The following is a 27,201-nucleotide window of genomic DNA, read 5'->3' as shown; positions in this document are numbered from 1 at the left end:
TTAATTGTAATAAAAAAAACCTACAGAGAAAACTGAATAGTCACTAAGTGTTATAAATAAAAAAAAAAAAAAGGCAAGAAAAGTTACAAAACAGGCTGTAGCTCTGAGCACAGTAGGAATAAAAACACTAGTTCTCCTTGGGACCAGGCAAATGTTTGGCTTGGGAGTCACATTCCAAAGTGAAGCAAAAGCTTAAATGGTAGCTTATATAGTGAATCTTAAAGAAAAGTGGGTTTTTGCAACATTTCATGGGAGAACGTACTCATGGAGTTTTCTGCAAAGAATAATGTTTCACTAGAACTGTCTAATAGAAAAGGATTAATGGAAATAACCATCTCATATCAAAACCACCCATGCAATAGGTGGCTTCCATGTTCAAAATACAGGAAAAAAAGTAAAAAATTTAGAAGACAGTGATGTTTAACACAAACTTTGCTGCTGGTGGTGTAATGAGTCAACACTCCATAACAGTCTATTTTTTATCTATGTATCCATTCATTTGGTTCTTTTAAAGATATATGTATATATCTTTAATATATATATATATGTATGTATCTAATATAGTTCATGACTATCTTTTAATTTATGATTCAAGTCTCTCTTATTATTGAGATTCTTTACTTCACAATTCTGCATGTTAAAACAAATCCCTAATCTCCCTGGTTGCACTTTTTGGACTTTTCTCACTCTATCTGGGAATTTCCAGGAACAGCATTTTCCCTCCCTGCAACAGAGGCAACAGAGTGTGTCTTGATTTCTTCCACAGGTGGGAAAAGATGAGGATGTTTTCCAGTCCAGTAGAGCCACTCCTGGTGACTGGAACTGCATTTGAGAGATTCTTTTCATGTGCTGCTTATAAAATGAAAAGGATCCATGTACTCAGCAGTGCAACTTTATAATCATCTGATCACTTAAATAAGCAATTTTTTTAAACATTACCATTTGCATCATATTATACTACAGCATTTAGTAGAAAATTCCAATATATGATAAAATGACTCATATAATCCATGCCTATGAAAGATGTGAACCATTATAAAGAACACAGAATGAATGAACTTCTCTCTTTGTACTTGGCTGATTGGAAATATGAGTCTACTCAACACCTGTGGAGATTCACTGAGTCATGGTTAAAACCAGCTAAAGGTAGTGCTTGGGATCCATCATTAGGTAGAGCTGTGATGCAAAAACTAAGTGGGAAAAAAATATATAAAAAAAAAGAGAGAAAAATGGCCAGTAAAAGGGAGCAGAAGCAAATACATAAACCATGTTCATTTTGAATAAGCCTGAAGCTAACGTACTGAGAAGAAACTATGTTAAAATGTGTTGCTGTACCTATGTTTGGTGTCACATGAAAAGAAGGTAAGTTCGATTTTGGGTAGAAAGACACCTGGTAAGAGAGAAATCTGGCTGCATTCATTGCACATGTAATTTCAGTTAAGTTGTAACAACTCTGGATAAGTTAATCAGATGGATTTCCAGAAACATGCATTGGTACAAGCAGAGTTATTAAAGATCAGTGGCTTTTGCCATAGTCCAAAAGATATGTATAAACCACATGTACTGTATGTAAACCAAGGAGAGGGAAAATACAGCAAAACACTCCATTCTGTAGAATAAACAAGTAGCCAGTACTAAATAAATATTTTGCATTCTTCACGCATCAATAAAACTTCCACCCCCCTTTCCTGTTATTCCTAAGCTATGCATAATACAGTGGTTATTACAAAGCATGGTTATCAGAAATGAAAAGCCATCCAATGTCATATACAGAGCACTAGATATATTTTTGTGTGGTTTACCAGTTCTAGGAGGAATACTAAAAGAGAAAAGTTAAAGTATCCCTGACCATGGATACATTTTTGGAACTAGATTATCCTTAGGGTCCCTTCCAGCACAAACCATGCTACGGTTTTCTAGTTATCTATCCTTTTAACTTCAAAACGTGGAAGTGCTTTTAAACATTGTCTAGTATTGATATGTATTTTAATGAATAATATACCGCAATAAAACAAAAAAGAGTCCAGGAAGAGCAACCATGTCATGCAGGCAGGGACTGTTACATGTACCATGCAGACAAAGAGCATTCCACACAAGGAAATGACCTTACCCAGCAAATTCTCCACCCTGGGCTTGTGCCTGGCCTGCAATTGCATCCATGATAGCATCCTGGGAATACATGCTGATCGGGGTGTTATACTGGGCGTGAATTATGGTAGCCTTGCCGCCAAGGCCCTTCACCTCAATGGGTTTGTGTGTAGACAGGGCAGAGTCCTTCAGGACATTGGGGTTGAAACGCTCCGTGAACTCCGGGCTGGGTTATGCAAGAGTGAGGTTCCACAGGGAAGGAAGGGAGGGGAAGAAAGGAGAGAGGCGTGAGAGTTAAGTGAGAGAAGCACCACCGGCAGAGGAGTGTGCATGTCTGTTCACGGCATCTCACCAGCAAAGCTTCCGATCACAGAATAGGAGACAACACAAGTACCAAGTCACAGTTACAAGCTGGCTGCCCCAATGGATGACATTTTTGTGTTGGCTCACAGATGTATAAAGAGGAAAACAAAGGTGAAATAGCTGTCACTGCATTAAAATATCATGACAAATCCCTAAGTATTTATGTGATACTAAAATTCTGTAGTTACATGCATATATACCTATAAGTGTACACAGACATACACACAGGTATATGTGCATGCCCATGGGATATACATACATACAGGACTTTATCCACTGCATCCATTCATGCTTTCAGCATTCTGACAAAGTGTAGGAAATGCAGCGGGGTGAACAGATTTCTGGTCCTCTATTATTTAGAAGGTTCCAGTACTTTCTGTCTGGATTATTAATCACAATGAAATTTAGTTCTTGTGCCTTTTAATCTTCAAAGTTTTCCTCACAAAGTCTAAATCTTCCCAAAATCTCTGTACAGCCAGCCCCAAGTGCTGCTACAGCATGATAAATGCTGAGTCTCAGACCAAAATATCCTACATTGCAACCAACAGGACAATTGCATTTGGAAGCGTAGCTGCCGCAGTTTCCATTTATGAGGAAGGACTTTTATTTGAGAGATTGAGCCCCAAGCAAGTTAAATAAAGCTCCCATTACATCAGGACGAGCCAGTTTAATGTCAGGCTGCAGCCAAAGAGCACCTGGCTTCCTTGTAGGGCTGAGCTGTACATTGTTCTAGCCCTAGAGCAAGGACTGAGCACTGCCCAGAGTTTCAAGGAGAAAGTTAACCCTCAGCTGTCAGACACTGAAGTAGTTGCTCTTCTCTAACCTATGGAAATCAGATGATTCTCTAGTCTGCTCTTCCTGTCCTGCCAGCAGCAGAGGGATGCCAGCAGAATAGATTCCGTATGCTCACTAAATTGGACAAAACTGGGAATTCTGTCCTTTGGGAAATAACGGATAATTCACAAATGTTTCATTTAGAACTAAACTCAAAAGCTGGAAATGGATATCTCTTCCTCTGCAAAAGGAATTCTGGAAAATGTAATACCATTTGATTGGGGAAATTTTCCTTTTCAGTTTAAGATATTTCACTGTAGGTTTATCAGCTACTGTCAAGTTTTTCTCTTTACACACAGAATAGTTTGCCTGTTTGCCAGGGGTTAACCCCAGAGGGTTAAAACTGAACCCTCAATCCAGCATGGAGGAAAAAGTGAAACCAAGTAAAGCTGGCAGCCATCTGACTTAATCTTCCAGAGATTATCACAGGTGATGTGCCACCTCTGAACCCAGCCAGGGGATTCCACTGTGTTTTCAGCCTTTTGTTTGGTGGGATGCCCTGACTGAAGATGGACAGAAAGAGAAGTCACATATCATTCCAAATACTTGACAGAACATTGACAGCCACATGCTCAAGGAACAGAGACACATAAATGCACATGCTGCATCACAGCCACAGCCTTTAGATACACATGTCAACATTTTAAGGGAGGGAACCAGGAAGCTGCATTATGCACTCAAAAAGTGAAAATCGTCTTTTTACAAAGACATTTTCACATTTAAAATATATCTCCATTAACTATTCATCAAGGATGACAATTTTATTATTACACTGACATCATCTGTTGAAGGGTGACGTGCAGGGACATGCAGGTTGCTACACTGAGCATGAACATGCCTTACTTCAACAACATCATCTCTTTTCTTTGCAATACCCTAAATGATCACATGATAATTTCAAACACACAGGTCCTCAAGATCTTGAATTCAGTATTCTCTTTCCTCCATGCTGTTGAGTATTGAAGAAATTCTAAACCCAAGATCTGAGAAGATTGTGTGAATGAAAGGACAGAGGTTAAATATGCCACCTTTAAAGAATAAAGTTCTAAGTAGTTGGTTTCCACAACTACAGAAATCAAAGCTAGTAACGTCAGAACAGCCTAAACTTCCTTAACAGTAGCAGCAGGAGTGATTTGGGCTTTCACTTGTGGTCTTTAAACAGTTTCAGTGATGTCTTTCAAGAAGTTTTAATCACATTACACATACCAAGGCAAAACTTTAACTGATGTTAACAGGATTCCCATAAAACTAATAGAAAAAGGGACAGATTTTCAACTGCAGAGTTTTGTTCATAACTCTGGAGGTAGAGAGAAGATATTATTGCTTGTGAGGGGTGTTGCTCTCTAGGACAAAGTGGCAGAGGTAAGGCTGCAGGAACAGCTGGAGCACTGCTGCAAAATGAATGGGATCTTCTCCTAAGATAGAAAAGGACTGGAAAAATAAATGCCAAAGCAAGTAAGATTAAAAACACCTCAATACTGTGACTTCTGCTTTCTAAGACAATTGTGTCAGAATAATTATCAATGTAAATTGGCTAGACTTTGTCACACCAAAGGAGTTCCAGCATTTGCACGACATCACACCCACACCTCATTAAAATCAACTGAGAATGCCGGATCAGCGTAAGTTATGTGCATTAAATATTATCTCAACTTTTATGTATTCTACTGCTTCTAACCTTGTTTGTCAGTTTAAATTTCACATTTAACTATTAGAATTACTGATTTTATGCTGAATTTAACCCAGTCTCTAGAAATTTCTGGATAACATCCATTTCAGGGACAGAAAATGAGAGTTTAGAGATAATCCTCTGCCCTTAGAAAACCAAAGATCAAAACTGAGGACTCTTGTGAACTTTCTTAAATAAAGCAGATTGACCATATTTTCAAATAGTTATTTCTTGTTTGGGCAATACACTTACTAAGGTAAATGACTTTGTGGATTTTTTTTCCGTATCAGTATCTCATACCAACCTGAATTTGAATTTTAGCGGGGTGGGGCTTTGGAAATTAATTTTATGTCAAAGCTCAAAGTACATTGCTAATAATACACCAAAAAAGGCTCAGATAATGCTCAACAAACTCTGAAGGCATGAAGGCTACTGAAAGATTTGAGAGGACTTAAACCTGGACTGCAGAAACAAACTCTTTTGAAAGCCTTCAGAAGAACTGAGTAGGCTCAGCTGCCAACTCCATTCACAGCGTTAGAGCATCACCAAGTGCGTGGTGTGCTCAGAAGGGAGCACTGCTGGACACCAGAGGCAGCACATGATGCTGGCCATACCAAGCAGATTTTTAGAAAAACACTTCCACTTGCAAGCAGACACAGCACGAGCAGAGGGGATCATGCTACCCCAGAAAACACATCTTCACATACACAGCATAACACAAACATTTGGCACTATATAGAAGTGATACTAACTTGGCAGCAGTGTTGGTTATGACCTAAAAGAAGAGAAAGAGAACAAACAACATCAACCACACAGAAAAAGTCAATAGTTTTTAGAGTGCAAAGGGTAGAACATATTTATGAAAGCTTGCTACAGGCTCTTTTCACACCATCTACAAATAAGAACAAAAAGTAAATGTATGCCTAAAAACCCTTACATGATTAAGAAAGGAAAAAATTTGGGGATTATACTTGATCCACTAGGACTTAGTAGGGTACCATGGCATTTTGGCTGACCCTTGAACATGATTTTATTGCTGTACATCCCTAAAAGTACTACTACCAAAGCGTATGGGAGGAGGGAGCAGAGGGAATAAAAAAGGATTTGCAGAGTATATTCTCATCTGAAAATAGCATATGAGTGGTAGGAATTATATTTTTCCCCCTAGATACTAAATATTCAGGGATGAAGTCTGTTCTCCTCAGGCCACCTTCAGAGCTGGTTTTGCAAGACTGATTTTTTCATCTTTTACATGCTGGAGAACATCCAAAAAATACACTGGTAGATGTTTTAAATCTAAAACTAAGGAAAATGCCTTCGTATTTAACAAAGTATTGGCTTAAATCTGACTGTACTTACATTATGCCAACAGTGGTGTAAGCCAATTAGCCTCAGAATAGTCATTCCTAATTTTATTCCATTTGAAATGAAGCAAGCTGTGCATTATGTGTTTTTTGGGATATGGATATCAGGATATTTTATTGATCTGGTATGTATACAGTGTGAGAAAACCACCTGTTCATGTTACATTTCTGCTTTGCTGCATAAACAAGTGACAGTGGCTTGCACAGTAATTCCAAAGAAGCATTAAACCAGCTGAAGCTGGGAGTGATGAACAGTGTGCTCACACTGGACTGTGGTGTATTTGCTAACAACAAATAGCAGTAATGGGCTAGGATGTTTATTTTAACTTTGTTTCTCCCAAAGCTTAAAATACCTACATATTGCTCTTTTCTTGGTTGAAGACTAATCCATTTTATTTTGTGCAAAATAAAGAGGAAGAGATCCAGGATCAGTTAATAAACTTTTCTTCTTACTTAGCTGCACAGAATGCTGTTGACAGAACTGGGCACTGAACCTTCCAACTTGCTGCTGCGACATTTCTGTATCTGGGACCGATAGAAAATACTGGACAGCAAAGTTATGCTGACATCTCAAGTGGATTTGTCTCCTTCTGCTTTTGCCTGGCAGAACCTTTGATATTACTGCTTCTTTCTACATACAGTCCTTTTGCCTTGGCTCATCCAACAGCTTTTTCATGATCAAAACCACTCTAATGAGCCAAGCTGTAGTAAAGGCTTTGCATTTCTTCATTTTCATGGTAAAACAACATCATAGATCACCTTCTGCAGCTACTGGTCAGACTCTCAGATAAAAACCCTACATTAAGCCAAATATATCAGTTTGTTACAGGAACTGGTAGAGATATATTAGGAACAAGCTGCAGCCTGTAAGCACATTAGTGATCCTATATCCATTTTAGGTTTATGCAGGACAGCTGGACACTCATTTACAAAGAAACAACGTACTAGTATCATTTTCTGACTAATCCAGCCCTCTACCTTACATATAAAATAATATTTTAAAGGTAGAACAACCATCCCCAAAATACAACTTAATTAGAGGAATATGTTTACATATAAAAATGTTAAAAGATAAAAATCATTTTGTGCACGCACCAATAAAAGCTCAACAGACATGTCTCAGTCAAGATTTTGAGATGCAAAGAGACTACTACAGCTTCCTTCAGAAAGACTAAAGCTTTGCTTCTCCTTATGTTTCATATGTGATGAGAAAATTCCCCCCAGTTCAGAGCCACACATTACTTTAGTTTGATTCTAAATATGGACATGTATGAAACACCCAGGTTGCTGCTCACAGAGGTCACAGGGTAAGAAGCCAGTAACCCAAACCACCTGGCATGCACTTGTGGGACAGGTATTTACTGCCCTTGACCTACAATATGAAAAGTAACTCGCACTGGAATGAAAAAGATCCACATGTTACAAACTATGACTCACTCTTCATATTTATTAATACTCTCCAGAACTTCCAGCACATCACAGCACACTCTTAACAGGCCACCACTTTTTTACCCTGGGTCAAGGTGATAAAGCTTTAATGTAAGGTGTATCAGAGAGACAGGTGCTTTGTTATTCTTCACAGATCAAGGAAATAATTTTAAAATTAATTTTAGTTCCTTGATAGAATTTTCCAGAGGATTTAGCTAAACCTCTAGTAGCAATTCACACAAATTTAAATCATTTAGTGAAAAGGACATGGTATTGAAATATGAAATATACCTAAGATCAGCCCCCACACCTGAATTTTTCGAACAGCTTTTGCCATACTAAGCACAAGTTCATGAATTAACAATGAATTCACAGTTTTGGAGCACCACGATATCACAACCTTTACACAGCATCTCATATTGTACTATATGATAAGAATGTCCCCAACAAAGTCCAGAGCTGATCTTGTAGAGCTCACAGTGCTTTCCCTGTGCATTCTGTCCCAAATATCCACTATGAGATTGAGATGATCATGGATGATACCAAGTGCCAAGCTAATTACAGGTTCTATGTGTAATTCTCCAGAGAGCAGAAGGAGAGATGCCTCTCAGTTCATGGGTAACATTCAAGTGGGAGTGGGAATAACAGCATTCTTGAGCTCTGAATTTTCTCTGCAAGTAAACAGAGATCTCAGAAGAGTTACCTGAGAAGACACATTTATTTAGTACCTCTGGGCTCTTACACCTTTTCAGAATGTTCCTGGGCTGCAGAAAAAAAAGGCTGATTTTTAAAATTTCCTGATTTGCTCATCAGTGCTACAGATATTACAAGCAGATAGACAGAAACTCCCTAAAATTTTGTTCAAACTAAAAGAAAAACAAAAATCTCAGATGGTTGTTCTAAGGTAGAACTTTGTAATTCAGGGCACTGCCACAGGCATGCACTAAAATGTTCACATATAAAGGGGACATAGAACATGAAAAAGCAGCAGAGTGAAGGCAGGGAAGTGTTTTCTGCAGGTACACCTTCTTTGCACCCCACTAATCACTGTGATATCATGTAGCCCTATTGCAATGCCCTCTGGCATGAAAAGAAAGGCTTACATAGACTTTGATGAGTGATGGATGCAGCTGTGTTGTAATTCTGATAACAAACAGTCACAATGCTGAGCTACCCAAAATACAGCCACTTTACCCTCACCCTTGCAGATGTTAAGCAGAGTTGTGAAGATAGTGGGAAAAAGATAGTGAGATATACTCCCAGAAAACTCTGTATATTGAAAAAAAGACAAGGATTAGTATTCTTCAAGAAAATTGTAAATTAAGAGAGAAGTATTCTGAGGTTTATTTTGCTGATTTTGTTAACTGAAATAATTTTCTTCTAAACAGTAATTGCTTTTCTTAATTATTCAGTATGAGAAAGGAGGATAGGATTTTTGCAGATAACTTAATTAGGATTGTTAATGCCGAGTCCTCAAGAGAGTTACGATGAATCATATAAACTGCCTGAATCATCTAGAACACGTATTTATGCTCTTTTATAAGGATAAAATATCCTTACTTTGCTACAAGTTAAAACCCCTTGGTTTTGCTCTTGCAAAGAGCTCCTGCAAAGAGATATAAAGTACTTGAAGATATGCATTTGCTATCAGATCTCAGTGGATTGTCTGAATTTTCTGTTTTTCCTTATATAGCCAAGTCCCTACTGTCAAAAGTACACTTTCCCCCATATTCATAATAAGAAATTCATCTTCATTAAAAAAAAATCCAAACCACAAATAAACTAAAAAAATTACATTTGTTTGCCAATTAATACATGAAGGCAGGAAAATTAGGAAAACCTGTTTCTCATTGCTCTTTCTCATGTACTGTAGTCCAAGGTCCTCATTTTACAAACCTTCCAACAAAACAGTTGATCTGCAACAGAGTAATAGGTAAAACCTTGGACAGCATGGGGTCAAACTATCTGGGCAGTATCTGGAGATCGTTCATTGTTACATACAAGATAACAGCAAAGTTAATGGATGCAAGACAGACAACATCCAAAACAGACAATGTCCAAAATACTGCAATTTTGACTCATTTTGCATAGAAAAGCCAATACATTAAGGCAGGAATTACAGCAGGACATTCCAGTAGCCGAGCACGTCAGATTTGCCGGTCCAAGCCATTTGTCTTTAGCAAAGTACCAAAGATCAGAGCTGGTTCAAGGCAGCTGCTCTAAGGGCCAACAGCAATACTTGGTTCTGTGAGACTGCAGGTATCAGTTAAAACTGCTGAGTGCCAGAACCCCAAGATGATCACAGTCACTTCAGTCCTAGTGTTCCTCCTCATGCTCTGGTGACCATTGCCAACCCATGTTGCAGTTCAGATACCAAAGAACAAGGCTTATCCTGTGATGATACTGTGGATATATCTTGGGGGCTACTGGAAAACTTAATGATTGTTCCACACCTTAATCATGATTACCAGATAAAAGCACAATAGGGTAGGTACTATTACACTCATTTTTCAGCAAATTCATTACTTATTGAAATATTAAATACGTTACCTACCCTCTAGGAAGTCCACCTTCCGAAGCCCTTCGGTTGAGACTTAATTTATGCATCTCAGCCATTTCCCTGAGAGTCTCTGCTGAGTAAAGGCCAATGGGGTTGTTATACTGCCTTGCAGGGCTCAGCTGGTGTGCAGGGCTATTGCCACCAGCCAGCACGGGGCTTGGCTTGGAACCTAGAGTACTCTTTGCAGGTGAAATGTCAGGAGTCACAGACTGAGAGGACATGGAAGATCTAACTGTGGTAGTCTTTAAGTAGGAAGAACTATTTGAAAAGCTGATCTCTTGCTGGTTGAGGTAGCCTGAAAACGTTCCATTGGTTGCTAAACCACTACCCACAGGCCCAGTCGCCGTGTTAGTTAGAGGGCTGAAGGTTGTTCTGTTGCCATTGATTTCCCAAGCAGGTTCCTGTAGTAGCAAACATGCAGGCCAAGAAAAGAAAAAAAAAGAAAAGAGCAATCATAGAACACATGCAAAAATAACATCTGCAATTACTGCTTTAAACATATTGATAAACTTGCAATAAATAGATTGGGGCCAAAGCATTCAAACTTTCGGGGAAGATTTTCAACAACGAAACGCATTGTTTCCAAATAAGGGAAGCAAAACATACTCAGGCATTTTTTACTGGGTTTTAGTTGAAATCAACAAATAAAGCTTAACATTAAAAGAGCATTTGCTACTAGTCAACCTCACAGCAATAATTTTATATAAACACAATGCTGCCCATTAATTTTTAGTATATTTAAAAACCTTTAAAAAACATCTTGAGGTCAGAATCATTTTAGATAATATACAAACATAAAAGTCAATGCCATTATTAGAAATACATAATGATTCTAAACCACACCATTTTCCATTTTCTATTTTCCATGAGTGCACTGTGAGTTATGGAAGCTCACACATGGCACTGCTTTCCTGGGCTCTGGTTCATGCTAATTAGGCCATGCAGCAGGGTTAGCAGATAGACCAACACGATTTGAGGACAGGCACTGCTCCACAGAGAAGATGTTTCTATGAGGATCATTCCTGCATAATTTACACTTGAAGGAATGTGTGCATGACTATGTTGATGACATGTGCATGATCCCACTGTCATGTCCCAGATAATATTCCTAACTAGGACACCAGGGTGCAAGTCACAGGAATCTCTCCTGCAATCGCTATACCCATAGAAGTCTGTGCTGGTGCCCAAATTACAAACAATCTAAAAAAGAATCACCCTGGAAAAACACAGTCCTACACTTCAGTTTCATAAATTATTCACTATTAATGTAACTTAGTTAAACCAAAATAAAGGCGATATTAAAAAAAGAAAAATAGTGCTTTATCAGCAACACAGTGCAGGTGATAAGTTGTCACGTGAGTTCTGAGGCACGTTCATGTAAAACTTCTGTGCTCTTGTTGCCTAAAAGCACCTTATCACAGCTTCAAGCTCCTTCTGGTGCAACACCTGGGCCTGAAGGATACTCAGCACCTTGTGGGAAGCACAGAGCACCATTAGGGTTAAATTGCCTCCTCTCCTTCCAACTACTGGCAGCATGTAGTGACCACAGCTCTATACTTTTTGGAAGCCTGTCTACCTGAAATAAGGACAATTTTATTACAGAGAAATAGGAAAATCACTTCCAGGTGGGCATTTTATACCTTTACTCTCAATTTTGCTATTCTTTCACTTCTAAAGGCTTGGTGACAGGAACATGAATAGCTAGATTCTGATGCTGATTATCTTTAACATCTCTTTAAGGTTTGCCATTTTAGCACCCTGAACATCCAGAACTCATTAACACCTTCTAAAAAAAATGAATTATATAGTTTCAAAAGCGGTTCTATTCCTCACTTTTGTTTGTCTGTAATTATGTGCTTTGCATTAAAGAAAAAAAAAAGTCTACAGCTGAGGTATCCAACGAACTATTTGAGTGCTTTGCAATTTACAGATTTTTCTAGAGTTGGGATATTCTAGTTTATTGCAAAAGTTCATAGCTACAGCCTGACTTGGGCTACATTGCTTTTATTACAGGAAAAGGATCACTTCAGCCTCTCTCTCTGGACCTGGACATGCTGCAGCCACAAGCAGGATCCAGATGCTCACAGTTAAGAGGCCCACCAGGAATGCTGCCTGCTGCAGTCCAGCTCAGGGGACAGGGACAGGCAGGGGACATGATCATGAAGAGGAAATGGAGCCACAATCTGGCCTCAGTGAAAGCCAGTTCAAGAGCAGGTGGTGGCCTGCAGTGACATTTTGCCTCATTTGGGCTCAATCACCATCTTTAACATCTTACACTCGTCTTCCCTACAGCCTTGCATGGAACACGGGCCTGAGAATAATCTGGCTTCTGATCTTATACTTTTGCTACTATTGGTTATCATTAATGTGATTTATTAATTTTGATACTAAGGTTCACTAGAAAAATAAATATTTATGTTATCCTCTTGGATTTTTCTATGGGAGCATACATTTGAAAAAAATCAAGATAACATGGCTTGATTAATTAAAATTTATTAAAAAAAAAAAACCTAAAGGTCTAAGGATATATTTAATCATAACATTAAACACATTATAAGACATTTTGATTCAAAAAGTAAGGCAGATAAAATGAACTGAGATAATTTTTCTTATTAATAAACAGGAAGAGATTTTAGTTGGCATTAATAGCTGCCTGAGGCTGTAGGAACAGATAATCCTAAAAGCATTTTTCAGACTATGCCTTTTTAAATAACTACATTTGAAATACATACTTTGGTCACTATAAACTGACATTGAAAACAGCAAACAGTGCTGCTCAGTGGCTTATTGCAAGCTTTGAGATATTAAATAAACAGAAAACAGAGGTAGTCTATAAAAATGTGTTGAAAAAGAAGCACAAATGCACAAGGCCTTGTTCAAAAATTAAGTCATCACTTGTGCAAACGAGTTTTACATGCCAGCAGAGAGGGACAAAACAATTATTAAACAGAAAATAAATAGAGAGGCAAGAGACAAGAAAAAGGATATGTCAGAGTTATATTTGTTTGTTACCCTGAAAACTCCGTGGCTCTTTGTTAACTGTGGGTTTCCTTTTTAAACCTCAAAATAAAAAGGACATGCAAGGAGAGCTGATCAAAAAGTATCAGCTTCAACTATTAATGAGAGAAATGCCAGATATTTTTTAATCCTAATGCATTTTCAAAGTTTTTGTGTTATTGGACAGCAACAGTAGACAAAGGGAAAATTACAGGATAGTCATAAAAAATGATGGTTGATAATTTTGCTCACCTTTATGACATGGATGGAATTTTGGTTTCACTCCTCAAACAATTACTAGCTGGAATGCCAGCATGATGGGAACTCACCACTAGAATTCCTAAGAACCCAGTAGTGCCAGGTTTGCATTCTCCATTTTGAGGAAGTGTATCAGAGAGCAGCTGTATAACTTCTTCCAAGGAATTACTGCCCAATCATCAGCATATTTAGCTCTTTCCTTTTGTGTTTGACAAAGAATCCCTCATTCAGCTTATTCCTGGTAGGGTATTTTTGAATTTTTTTTCCCCTGTCCAATGGCAAAACCAGATCAATACAGCATTTCTGAAACCATTTCTGTCTGTGAGGGGTAAATTTCTAATACTGGGCAGCAGCACAGCTTTGGGCATTGCATCACACGGAATGCAGCCAACAGTAACAAACGTTCCCCTGTTTCCTGTCTCTCATCCCGTTCCGTTTCAGTTGCCGCGTCTGGAAAAGCAAGCTGACATTTCCAACTACGGCACTCTGATGCTACCCCTGCAGCCGACCAGAAGAGGAGGCTCTGACACTGAGCAATGGGCTTCCCTCGAGAAAGATGCCGGGATTGGGCAGCGATCCCTCACTGCAAGAGGAAAACTGTGTTTTAATTTCCCCCTGTAATGTCAGCGAATGAGCTTAAACCTGATAAATGTAGAGGAGTTTAATTCTGAAATATTATTATTATACTTCTTTTTATAAACATCCAGTTTCTGTGAAAGGCAAAACCTCCTTTTTAGGGATCAGAGAAGTGAGAAACAAATTTATACTGGAAGACATGATACCAAGTTTTGCAGATCCTCTTCCTTTGACAGCTCATTTTCTATTTATCTATTGCTATGACTCGACAGTTCTTACCTTTTGCACTTCTGGGAGAACAATTTTAACAGTATACTAATGAATTTGACCACCCAACATGTCCAAGAAGTAGTGGTTGCTTTTAAACATTTTATAGAAAGAAGGTAATGGAGGCACCAAATGACTCTGCTCAAAGATATCCAACAAACTGCTTTTGGCTGAGCCAGCTCTTCCATCCTATGTTTTACTTAAAAAGTCAATCATTTCTTCTTCTATTTTCTCTTAGCCACATAGGTTCCCAAATTTGGCAGAAAAAATCATGAGTATTACAAGATCCTCAGTGGGACTCCAAAAGCACTATTTCATAAACATCACAGCACACAGTCATACTATTAAAATTAAAGAGGCTGTCAATACCTTCATGTAAAGGGACAAATGTTAAAGCTGTGCTCAGCCTTAAAGCTTCAGCTTCAATGTTTTGAACTGCACTGAGCTGAATCTTCACCTGTGTTGTGTCACTCCTGAAGAGCTGCAGGAACTCTCTGACTGATGATGGCTTAGTTTCAGTCCTTGGACTCATGTTTATGCTTATTGTTATTTGAATGCTTTCAACATTAACTATGTCCTTCTAACTATGCCACACCTGCACAAAAGACTACTAAATCTTTTGATTAATTAAGAAAGACTGACTAAACTAAATGAGCATTGTTTCCAGTTTGAGATTAATGTCAGATAAGGATACAGTGCAAATAAATCAAATGTGTATTTCCAGTAATAGCCCTACAGCTCAATTGGTGCCTTATTTATGGTTGTAGAACCTTTATCATCCATAACATTGATCAGCTATGTGAAAGAATGACTGATCTTTGTGACAGAATGTATGCCTATTTTCCTAAAACACAAAAATTCCAAGACCACAGTACTCAAAGAAGAAATGCATGCTTGAAAATTAGTGGAAGCTGCAATCAGATTAGCATTATGTACAAGAGAATTTCAGGTTTAAACTAGACACTGAACTTGCACATGCAGATTGTTTAGCTCACATTGACATGCCTTAACCTTAACCAGAGAAGGGTGAGAAAAACTTCTCTTGATGTTTGAGGATGACACTGTCACAACTGTCTTGTAATGCAGTTTTTTTGCTGTTTTGTTTTTTTGGTTTTTTTTTTTTTTAAATACAGTCAAATTCACTTCATGTGATCCATCAGTCTAAACACTGTCAAGCAGTGATGTGGAGGTGACAGCTTCTGCCTATGTGTCACAGAATTCCTCATTTCTACAATGATACTGTTACTAGAAATAATAAAGGGACAAGCAAAGAAATCTTGATTTTTAAAGTATATTTACTGTGCCATACCTTACTGCAACATCACCATACCATTGTTCATCAGTAAAGAATTTTTATTCTGGATTTTGAGGCTTCTCTGATGGTTCAATGCCTTCATTCCCTTCCAAACTACCTCCAGAAAAGAATTCTTCTTCACTTAAAAATTACTGTTGTCTACCAGTGTAGACTAGTGACATAAATATCCCTCCTCTTGATCTACAAAGGGTTCCCCACTCCAGCACTCTGCTGGTACCACTTCCCTCTGGGCCAAAGACCCTACACCTAAGATACTTCTGAATAGACTGTTTCCCATCATACCTTATCCTGGATGTCACCCTTTTCCTCCAGAAAGGTTCCAGTAACTCTCTTTTCCAGCTGCCAGCACTACCTGTAGCCCATTCAGAACAGCTCCTATAAACCTTTCCTAAGCACCAATGCACAGAATTCTCAAAATCTGAGACAGCAAGCTCCTGAAAATGGGTTGAGTCCTTTGATCCTCACCTCTCTCTGAAGGGTTAGGATAGGAAATATAAAATATCCTTATAGCTTTCATGCCAAAGGCTCTTTTAGGACCTTTAAGAAAACCCTACAGCGCAAAGAGTTAACTTTTTTATATGGTAGGTAGTTAAGGGAGGAAAATGCTTTGTGTGATAAACAGGTTTGAATACCTATGGCAGTAATTTTAAAATTGACACTTGACAAGGAAGAAATGCACCTAACACAGAGTCATGAAAATCCCATATATAAAAGCTCTGTGTAACTGTGGTGGAAGCAGACAAACGTTTCATGCCTGTGCAGGTGCCAAAGAGAGTCTCAAAAGGTAACTGTCAGTCTTGTGTTTGTGAGTAATTCTGAAGAGACATATCTACTCTCTGCCTTGAAAACTAACAGCATTCTGTGTAATTCTTGAGGGGAAATAAGAAATATCTCCCCTTCCTGTCCCTATTATTTTACTGGTGCAGTCAAACACCGGTCTAACAAAAAAAAATGATCCATGGCTCTTGTTACAGCAATTTCACAATATTGTTTGGTGACTCTTCCAGTAACTTCCTTCAGGATAACTTTTATAAAATCATGATATAAGCAGAAACAACTCTGAGCAGGATAAATCTTTAATTTCATCTTCCCTTGCCAAAAAGTTTACAAGATCCAGTCTGAAATAACAGTATTTTTGTCTCAACTAATAAATGGCCAGTCAGGTTCATTTAAAATTTCACAAAATAAAATTGAATCAAATGATTCTCCCCAAGTGCATTCTCCTCTGTTAGTTTGAACCTATTTGAAGTAGTTTCAGGGATGATGTTACCTTCTGCTCTGAATTTGGAAGGCATAGTGTTTATAAAAATTACTTAAAATTGATCTGTGGATGTCAGAACTACCCAAACCAGTAGAACACCATCTAATTCCCCATGTGTTTTGATCTTTTGCTTCTTATTTTTTAGTGCATGGTAGAGATGAAACTGGCACTGACAGAAGGGATAAGTTGCAGCAATGGAGACTTTACCTCCTCTCCATTTAGCTAATGAAATGTGTCAGCAATGCAAACATCCTAATATCCTACCCAGGGCTTGAGCCTAAGGATATACACCATCTTTCAGTTATCCTTGCTCCTCAGTGCCTCCAAAGATACAGAGGATGAGTTGCCAGGTACATTCAATTAATGCTGTTTGTTCTAAAATGAATGTTTACTTTATGAAAGATGACGAGCTTTGACAACAGAAACCAAGCCATCCATTTCCTCTGCCACTGGCTGTTATTCATTAAATTGACTTATCCTCTTTACTTTTTATTCTCATTTCTTGAATACTGTGACAAGAGTGTAATATGATGCAAGCTTTCAAAAGGCCTCATGTCCTCTTTCCAAGTCAGTGTCTGTTCAGTTCTAGTCAGGATTTGGAGAGACTGAGGTAAAGGCTAATGGTTTTCCCCCAATAATCTACAAAAGCTAATGTATATTTTGAGAAGCTTTAGTAGCCTCTTGCAGCCTAGATGAAAACAAGCTGCTCAGAATGGGTTAGACAAAATCACATCAGAGGCTGGCTGGAGGCTTTGGTCCTGTTAATCAAAAATTAGGAAAATACAGATCACTAGTTGCACTGCAGCAGTTTGCTGCCTCTGCATTCATTCAGTGTTTACTTATTTGTGGCAGGCAAAATCTGTTTCCTGTAGTAGGTATTTACCTTCACTGCAGCAGATAAAAATGGTGTTCATTTTGGCTGAGAATGTGCCACTTACCTTCTGGTGGGGGATTACAGCTCTGGGAGAGTCAATTCTAGGAGCTGTAGTTGAAACTGGCACTGGACGTTTAGATCTGGGGATCAAAAAAAAAAAAAAGAATAAAAGATGAGCAATTTGGACTTCTATTTTTCAGCTCTAATTTCTTGCCAAAATGCTCCTTCATCAGGACTGAAAGTTCAGCATAGCCTAGACTTTTTCTATCAATCATCACGCTTTCTCTACATCCTTCTTTACAAAGGTCTTATATGTGAGAAATAGTTTGAGAAAGTTTCTCTGAGTGATGAAAGCCCACCAGTCATGGAAGCAGCCTCTGACTTGGGAGATCATCTGTTTTCCAATACCTTGTGACAAACTGCACTTTCATAGATGAGAATCAGCCACAACTGGATAAATTCAGGTTTGGGCAGCACTCTGGGAAAAGGGACTTAGTGGTGTTTTAAAATGCAGAGGCTAAACCTCAGTGCTGAGGCATCTCAAGATCAACTCCTCAAAAGATTATTATTTAATAGTTTCAACTGTAGAGCAACTGCAATTATTTAAACCTCTCTGCAGGAAGAAACATGGGCTTCATTTCAGACAATTTAGTTTCACAAGGAACAGAACACTACTGAATTAGCTACTCCAAATGCCTGTCTTTCACCTGTATTTGACACATACTTGATCATTTAGAAACCAAAAATAAACCACACTAAAATGCATCCAAAACACAGTTTGCCCTTTCATTGCTAAACAACCAAGAAAGCACAGTGACAAATGCTAACTGAAGCACTTGCAGGATGCTCAGGTAAGTGAAGATGTATTTGTGGGAGGTGTTGTACAAATCTGCATAATGCTGAACATTCCACTGAAATCTTTCCAACACACATGGGATCACCAGAGAAAATGAAATGAAAAATGCAAAAATAATCAAAAGAATCAGAATTTTACAAGTAATATCCCACTGCCAACTCACAGATCAGGGTGATGCCTTGAATTCTAATCTTTAAAAAGTACATTGCACAATTAGGACAGGGACAAATACGAAATACAAATACTTAAAAGCTTACAAATCAAGTAGAGATGACTGAGACATTTGGCACTGTTTGCTTTAGACAGGAAATGAATAATGGAATACAGAGGCTTAGAAAATAATGAAAGCTAGGAAAAGGGAAATAAAGCTACACTTGTGGACATTAAGTGAAATTGAAGACAACACATATAAAATTGATAAAGGCAAACATCTTTCCCTAGAGTACTTTATTAACCTGAGGTGAAACTCATTGTCACAAAATATCATTGAGACTATGAGAATAGCAGGATATCAGAAAGGATGAGATAGTTATGGTTGCAACAAAAACCCCAAGAGCAGCTTTAGACTGTGTATAATAAATAAACATATAGATTCTCATTTTTCAAGGCACAAGTTAAAAGACTGATAGGGAGAGACCCTCTGTGTTTGGTTCATTATTTCCTTCCTGAGGGCTGTGTTGCACTTTCCCCTGAAACACTTAGCAATGGCATCTATCAGAGAGGGAAAGTTGAGCTAGACAAAAACTGGGCTCATCCACAGTGGTAATCCCTGCATCAGTACCGAGCTTCACGCTGAGCTCTGTGTTCAGCTTTTGTTGCCACACACAACATTTTTCCATAAACAGGAGTAAACAAACAAAAAAAGACCATCTAGGAGAAAGGAGCAATCCTTACAGGAACTAGATTTCCACATAGGAGGTATAGAAATCTTGCTACTTTGAGAGCTGAAAACAAAGCCAGTGTAATAGATGCCTATCTCACAACCAGATCCTGTGAAAATGAACAGTCTGAGGAGACAGTGAAAACTGGCATTTTGTTAAACAATATGTAATTAACCTGTGAAATTCACTGACAAAGTATGCCTGAAACAACAGGGTAGAAAATCGTTAAAGGCACTAATATTCATACTCATAGTTGAAATATATCACAATATACTCTCTAAGACATAATTATCTGAAAAAGATATACTTTCAAGTTCTAGGAACAAGAACTAATCACCAACTGCCTAGAACAAACTTTCCTCAGGCAAGTTACTAACTGATCTTCCCTCAGGAATAAGTGCCATACCCTTCCTACAACCATTTTAGCTTACAAAGAGAAACAATAAATCATATTCATGAGACACACACATGTATCATTAAAGACAGCAAAAAAGAGAAAAAAAACTCCAGCTGCAGCTCATAACAAAGAGTTGCTGAAAACTGACAGTGGCAATTTATGAACAGACAAAGATTTAGGGGAAGATTCCGATCTTCTTTCCAATGGTGTAATTTCCAAGTACACCCAGTTATTTCTGTGAAGTGACACGGGTGGGCCTGGGCAATACCACACTGAGTGTCCCCTGCTCTGCTCCCTGAGCTCGACTTTTAGTGCCAGAGCTGCAGAGCACTGGAAATGTGGTTTGCCATGTACAGAGGTGGAGCAAACAATGACACGCTGCATGTTTCATGTGTAACTGGAAAATAGTTGTATTGCAGCAAAGGAACTTATTTACCAGACTGCTCCATCACTTCTGATGTTTACTGTATGTCTATTTTTTTCTCATTCATTACCTGACCACAGAAGATGATGTTAAAAAGCTGCATTCTTTCCCTATTACTGATAAACTACATCTGCCATTCACAATGCTATCCAACCAAGATTTTTATTTGATATCAACTTGGAGGTTTCAAGATGTTACTCAAAAACAATGAGGTTCCTACGTAACTCTGCCCTGGATGTTTATAGCTTTGATATTTAAAAACAGAATAACGAGACTTGCTAGATTTAGCAGAAGCTTGCACCAGAGAAAAGGGCAGGAAAGGTGAAAACAATATGTGGAATGAAAGTCTATGCACTTGCAAAATAAAGTGATTATTTACATAAGAGTCATTACTCTGCCGAGAAAAACATCTGCAAGTCCAGAATATTTTTTTTCCTCCCTCTTTTGCTAGATGAATCCAATCCCGCAGCAACACAAGTTTGCTTTTCAAGTGATGATGGTGCTTGGTAAACATATATGTCCAGGTTTACATTTTAATCCATTAACTGCAAAATTATTTTATTCCAAACACCAGAGAAATGCATGCTCAGTAGGGCTATGAGAGGGATGAAAGCTCTAATTTCACAACTGACTATGATAATTTCAGATTTGACACTGAAATTTCCCATCAAGATTCTTTTTCTTAAGCAATTAATTAGATTTCAACTCTCAGACATTTTCTTCTATATTTTCCAAGTTAAAAATGGAAACAAAGACCTAATTTCAAAATGGAAACTCAGAACAGTTCTAATGATGATCAAACACGTCATTCTGGTATTTTTTTTAAACTTTTCTCCTTTCCTCAGATATATCTCTCCTCTCCCTCAATACTGGTTCTCTTTTTTAATGAGGTTCAAAACCAAGATGGATGTAGTTTTGCAAAGCAGTTCAATTTTGAGAGCACTGCTGAAATGGCAGTCAAAATTCCTACTTGTTCCCACCTTCCTAGATATATCTTTAATTGAAGAGCACTTGACTTCAATCCTGATCTTTTTGCACTCACAAAGGTTCATTAGGAACCAACTGCATTGAGGAGCTGCCTGCCTAAGGAAGGGCTGCAAAGGAGTTCTGTGATTCACTATCAGTTTAAATTACATCCTCGGAGGAGAAAGTACAATATTGCACTTGCAGAGAGGTGAAATGATCTAAGAGATAATAGCTCTTTTTCATCTTCATGGGGCTTTCTTTCTATTATATCTTTACCAGTCAGTGCCTATCTTTCCTAATTCTCAGGACAGCTAAAATGAACATTTCTTTCTTACAGTAAGCTTTTGCTTTTATTTTGTGACATAAGCACTTTATACTTTGTTGAGCATTGTAATAACTGTATCTTAATATTTCAACCACTGGAAGATGAAAAGTGTCAAGTTTATGGAAAGGTAATAAACCAGATTAGACTAGGGTTAGAAATGCCTAGAACACTTCTTACATACTTTACCTATCACCTAACTGAAATGGAGTCATTCTGGAGTGGAGCGGGAATTTGCAGAATGCAAAACAACAGAGCATGTAGAATTGAGTGTCTGATATGTATTTGTTTTAATGCATTCTTATTCCTGACAATTTAGTGGGGATGATGGGAGTGTGGGGAAGAGACATAAAAAGGACCAACTAAGTATTCCTCGTGGTTATCAATTTAAGTGCTGAGATACCAATGTGCCAGTTAAATCTTCAGCTAACCAGTGAATTAAGTAGCCAAACAGAAGCTGCTTCTTGTTTCTAAGTCTTGCACAGAAAATCTTGAGTCTCATGATACCATGGTTTAATTCTCTAAGCCCTGCCTGGGACATCAGCAATCAGCCTTAGTGACTCCAATGAGAATCACAAAGACAAAGCCCTGAACATTTCACAGTACTTCAAACATAACTGCAATCCCTTTGGGGCTGGGATGAGACCTACTTTCCCTCTCTAAGGATATCATCTCTGCCTGCAATAAAACTGAAAAATATTTCCATCAGCAGTTTTGTTCTCTATGTATCAATGGCAAATGCAAATATTAGCATTGGGCTGGATGACTGATTTGTTAATTATTTCCCTGCATTGTGCTGCACTCGGATTGCAAGGTGGGTAATTACACTTTCCAGACCTAATGTTCATACCCACAGCAACACATGGACAAGAACTTCTCAAGCACAAATGGCATCAGCCTAAAAGGCAGCAGCTCTCCAATCAAAAAGCTGTTTGTAAGTATGTAATATCCTTTTCCCTTACAAGGGATCTTAGTCAGAGGCAACCACAAACACAAATACAGTGATTGCAACAACCTCGCTGACATCAGAATATCATCATCCCCATCTCTCACACAGCTAAGGTGCTACATTTTAGTCTTAAGTAAGGTATTACTAGTTTTGCTTAGACCATTCATCCATAGATTACCATCACAATGCTACTTACCTGAATTCACATTTTATTTCAGATTGTATTACAGGACTTTTGCACAGCTTTTCTAGTTATCCATACTAACTCCACTTGAGTAGCATGGGATTCACAAGTAAAATACGTTTTAATTAGGCTGAAAAGGATCCTATTGGAGAGAGGATATGAGTTCTTTTTACTTTCTACTTTTTATTTGCATGTTTTCTGTGGCTGTTACAGATCAGGTAAAAGCATCAGGTGTTCCTCTCAAAGCTTGCTTTAAAATAACAGCAGAAACATTAAGGTGAATAGAAGTGGTACTTCCAGCCCAGTACAGGAAAACCCACAGTACTTGAAATACTCAGAAATATATAAATAGGTATTGATTATAAATAAGAAGCCACTATTCTCACCTCAATAATAAATTGGCTAACTGCAGAAATGCAATCAAATTTATGAGAGAGGGATCAAAGCTTAATGGTATATAACCTTCAGATATAGTGTCTTCCTTGAAATCTTACAGTTTGGCATAATTATTTATTGTTAATGATTTAATTATTAGATGATTATTTATAATTACTGACAGATGCTAAAAAATCTATTGAAGGTAAACATACAAATTAGAAAGAGATCAGAAGAAATGTTTGGGTTAGGAAAAGATCTAGTAGTGTAAAGCAAAGAATTAGCTATTTTTAATAAGGAGCAGAAGAGACACTGAATAAAGATTCAATGCTTGGATGTAGCCTACCATACCCTGGTCCTGAGACGTGATGCAACTCTCTTCAGTAAACACAATAAATGACAATTCTGAAGAATTGAATATCAAATATTTAAATACCTGAAGTGAACCGTAGTGATTTACTCTGATTATTTTTCCCCTCCCATACAAATAGTGTACCTGAGACTTAGACTACCCTATTCCAGTATCATCAGGTTCCCCTGCAGTCCTGCAACTCTTGGCTTCTTAACAGCTCCTTCAAAGGTGAAAGCCATTCAGGTACAGATTTCAGAGCAGCACTGGGGACTGCTGCAGAGCATTACCCTCAAGAGCCAGCTCCAGAATCAGGAAGTTGCAGCTGAACTTCAAAGACATGATGATTCACAAAATAATAACATACAACTTTGTAACTGCCTTCTGTTCAATTAGAGGAGTTTGAGTGTTGTTCAAATCCAAACAGATTTCTAACACTACGCAAAAAAAACTGTTTTCCCCTTACCACTCAACATTTTCTAAAAGCAAAAGCCCAGCTGTGGATACTTTGGGCATCCTGACCACAAATTACTTTTGGTAGTTTCCTGAAGCTATTAATTAGGTATATTTATTTAGCTGATTTTCCTGTAATTCCTCTTTGTTGGGATGTGGACCTTACAGTGCGCCACATGGTTTTCAGAACATTTCTAATTGGCATATATGGAAGAGAAAAATTAGTGAACATGGATAATTAGATCTTAACTACAGTTTGCCTCATTTAGGCCTTCACTTTTTAACTTTCCACACTAAAATACTTGAGTGAACTTTCCATTAAGGCCTATACCTGAGAGACTTTGACTGAAAACATAACTCTATGTCTCCAGACTGCTGAGTTGAGAAGGGTAGCCAGGACTTGTCAAAAGATTTTGTTTCCTTTGGAGGTATTTGAGTGCTGTTTGGAGTTGTCATTATATTAATGCAGTAACACCCCAGTGCCAGCCTGTGCCCAGTGCTCAGTACTGATGTGCTGCAGCAGCACCAGCCAGGGAGAGACCCCAGGAGGTGGCCAAAAGCCAGGCAAAACGGACCTGGGTGTATCGCTGATCTTGCTGTAAGAAACAACCGGTCACCAATGATTAAGACTTCGTGAAAAAAGAATGAGGCCAGACAGCTTTTAGAGTGGCTGGTGGGCAAGAAACACCACAGTAAAAAGGATCCAAAGGAAACCAAGAGCCTTACATGTGCAAAGAATGCATTACAAGACTGATCTAGTAAAGCCTTAGTATTTTACCTAATTGAACGATTTCTCATTCCACTTCTAAAAAATACTTTATCATCCATTCCAACTAGCTTCAAGTGTGTAATTTACATCTTTCCATGACCATGCTTAAGCTAATCAACGTTAATCAATAAGAAAAGGTCCCAGACCTAATATACTGTGACATTTTGGCTAACATATCTGCTTCCTCACTGCAGAATGCAACAAGCAAATGTTTATCTGAAAGAATACAACTGCCATGTGCATTTAGCTGTGTCAGCCCATTGACTTGGGTGAGACGTGCCCCTGGTACCCATCTTGACCTTTCCATGGTGAGTGCAATATAATATGTGAAAGAATTCCCATGGAGATTGTCTTTAGGGGATCCAGAGAATATTTCTCAGAGAAATAAAATAGTGAATTTTAACCTCATCTCTAAACTGGTATTTGGGGGAAAAAAAGTGATGGGCACTCTGAGAACAGTTCTAATCCCTAAGCAGAATCCTGTTGTAATGAAAACTTCCCTGCCCTTTAAAGCCTTGGCATATATCCACAGTTTCCAGGCTCTTTTCTAAAACTAACAAGGACACTTTATGCAGTGAGTGTAAATAGCAGTCCACTCAATTAAACTGCTCATGTAAGGAATATATTTGTATTTATTGCAGTGACTGATATTTTATTTCATTTTCCATGGAAAAAGCTGCTCATTAATTTTAACAGCAGTAAATGCTGCTGCTCAAAAGCAGTAACTCACAGCCCTGAACAAATGTTAGCCTGACACTTATAACCAAATCCTACTGTCCTCTCATACCTGCATACAGAGGCAACTGGGCACGCAATGGAACTCACCTCTACTTCACCAGAAGTGAGGGAGGACCACCTCTCAGCTCACAGTAATGTAGCCTCCTTAATTCACTAGGAGGAGATGTCTTTTTTTCAATGCTTTAAGTGTACAGCATCACCAGAAGGAAGGAGGAAACCTTGGCTAGTGGAAGTTCTAGAGTCACATGTCTAAGCAAACTAACTGGTATCACATGTCACATCCACATTAGTGTTCCTCTCCTTTTTTGTACTAATCTGCTTAAAATTTTGAATAGCCCAATGATGACTAGTTCAGACCATGCTTTCATCAGTATTGTTTATATAGTTCCAATTTACTCTCACACTGGGAGAGATACCCTCTTCTAATTCTTCTGAGCATAAATGCAGCCTAAATCTGGTTCTGATTTAAATGTGCCCATCAGCAGACCTAAAACATGCACAGAATTGGTTGCTATTCAAGCTTCAGACAAAAGAAAGCAGTTTACAATAACCACTGAATTCCCCCTGCTTGCAGTTTGCTGTCACCACACGCTTTATTTATAGTAGGCCTGAAATGAATACTGCAGGATCAGCCATCTTTTGGTGCTGCACAAAAAATGAAAGCTATTAAATATTTACCATAGGTGTCTCATGGCTTTGCCTCTGACACTTTCCCTTTCAGTAGAGAAAAGAATTATTTAGCTCATGATTTTCCAGTAAAAGACAGTCAGTTGTGGCTGTCTGGAAGCGAATGGCATCACTGGCATGCCCTGGGAGGGGGAGGTTTTGTCAAAGCACACCAGGCAGGGAAGGTCTCCACCTCCTCTGCTCCTCTCCAGCACAGAGTGACGCCAAAGCAGAGTCTTAGAGTGACACAGGAATGTTTGTGCCAGCAGAATGAGGTGCACTCATGTTACAGCACTTTCCAAAACCAAGCCAGTACATTTGGTGAATCCTTTCCAAGGAGGCTGATCAGATTACTTAAGATCAAATGAATGTTGTGGATGCTCCAGTGAAACATGTTGACAAATAATACTGCTCCCTTGTGCATTGCATTTACTGTGCATTTAAAAGAGAAACCTATTTTTATGAAATAAAAATAAATTTTGCATGCATTTTGGTTTTCATCCCCTGTGAACTGAATACTGCAGGACAAAAAGTTTGTGGCCTAATATCTGTGGGGCAGCCAGACAGTTAAAGATGAACTTTGACTGGCCCAGAATTAAAATGCCTGAGGGCAGCTGTGTAGCTCAAGTAACTGATTAGAAACTGATACTGGAAAATGATGGAGAACTCAACTCCAGGAGGTCACAAAACGACTATAAGCAAGGTAATGTCTTTTTCCACCATGATCCAGGCCATTCTAGAGTATGGTCATGGCCTTCCATAGCATGGTCTAGAAGAACTAACACCAACACCCCACTCAGTACACCTGGAAGAATGCACATGTACCTAATATTTTAGAATAATTAGAATAATATATCTAATGTTTTCGAATATCAGTCTGGTTTGCCTGGATACTATTGTGCCTCATGGAGTTCTACTGGGTGCACTGTGCCAAAGACATTTCTTTCCTTCTCCCCTCACTCCTGCTGTCTTTCCTTCAGCAAAAAAAGAATTCACTCCCTAGACATATTTCGTCCTC

At 38.4% G+C, this 27,201-nt stretch overlaps 1 protein-coding gene across 6 annotated transcripts in view; it reads right to left on the bottom strand.

The window, feature by feature from the left end:
* The window catches only part of LDB3 (LIM domain binding 3), a 121,863-nt gene that overhangs the window by 52,843 nt on the left and 41,819 nt on the right, over positions 1-27,201 (bottom strand). For 4 of the 6 annotated variants that reach the window (XM_027649396.1, XM_027649395.1, XM_027649397.1 and 1 more), the window contains 2 exons: positions 17,919-17,994; positions 10,301-10,707 (listed from right to left, as the gene is read on the bottom strand). In XM_027649396.1, the coding sequence (XP_027505197.1) occupies positions 10,301-10,707; positions 17,919-17,994 (483 nt within the window). Of the gene's footprint in view, positions 1-2,110; positions 2,315-5,706; positions 5,730-10,300; positions 10,708-17,918; positions 17,995-27,201 lie in introns of all 6 variants that reach the window. The other 2 variants (XM_027649398.1, XM_027649400.1) reach the window with 1 other exon arrangement.

Source organism: Corapipo altera, unplaced genomic scaffold (assembly GCF_003945725.1).
Source record: "Corapipo altera isolate COAL_440 unplaced genomic scaffold, ASM394572v1 53, whole genome shotgun sequence".
Lineage (NCBI taxonomy): Eukaryota > Metazoa > Chordata > Aves > Passeriformes > Pipridae > Corapipo > Corapipo altera.
This window is presented reverse-complemented; position numbering and strand designations above follow the sequence as displayed.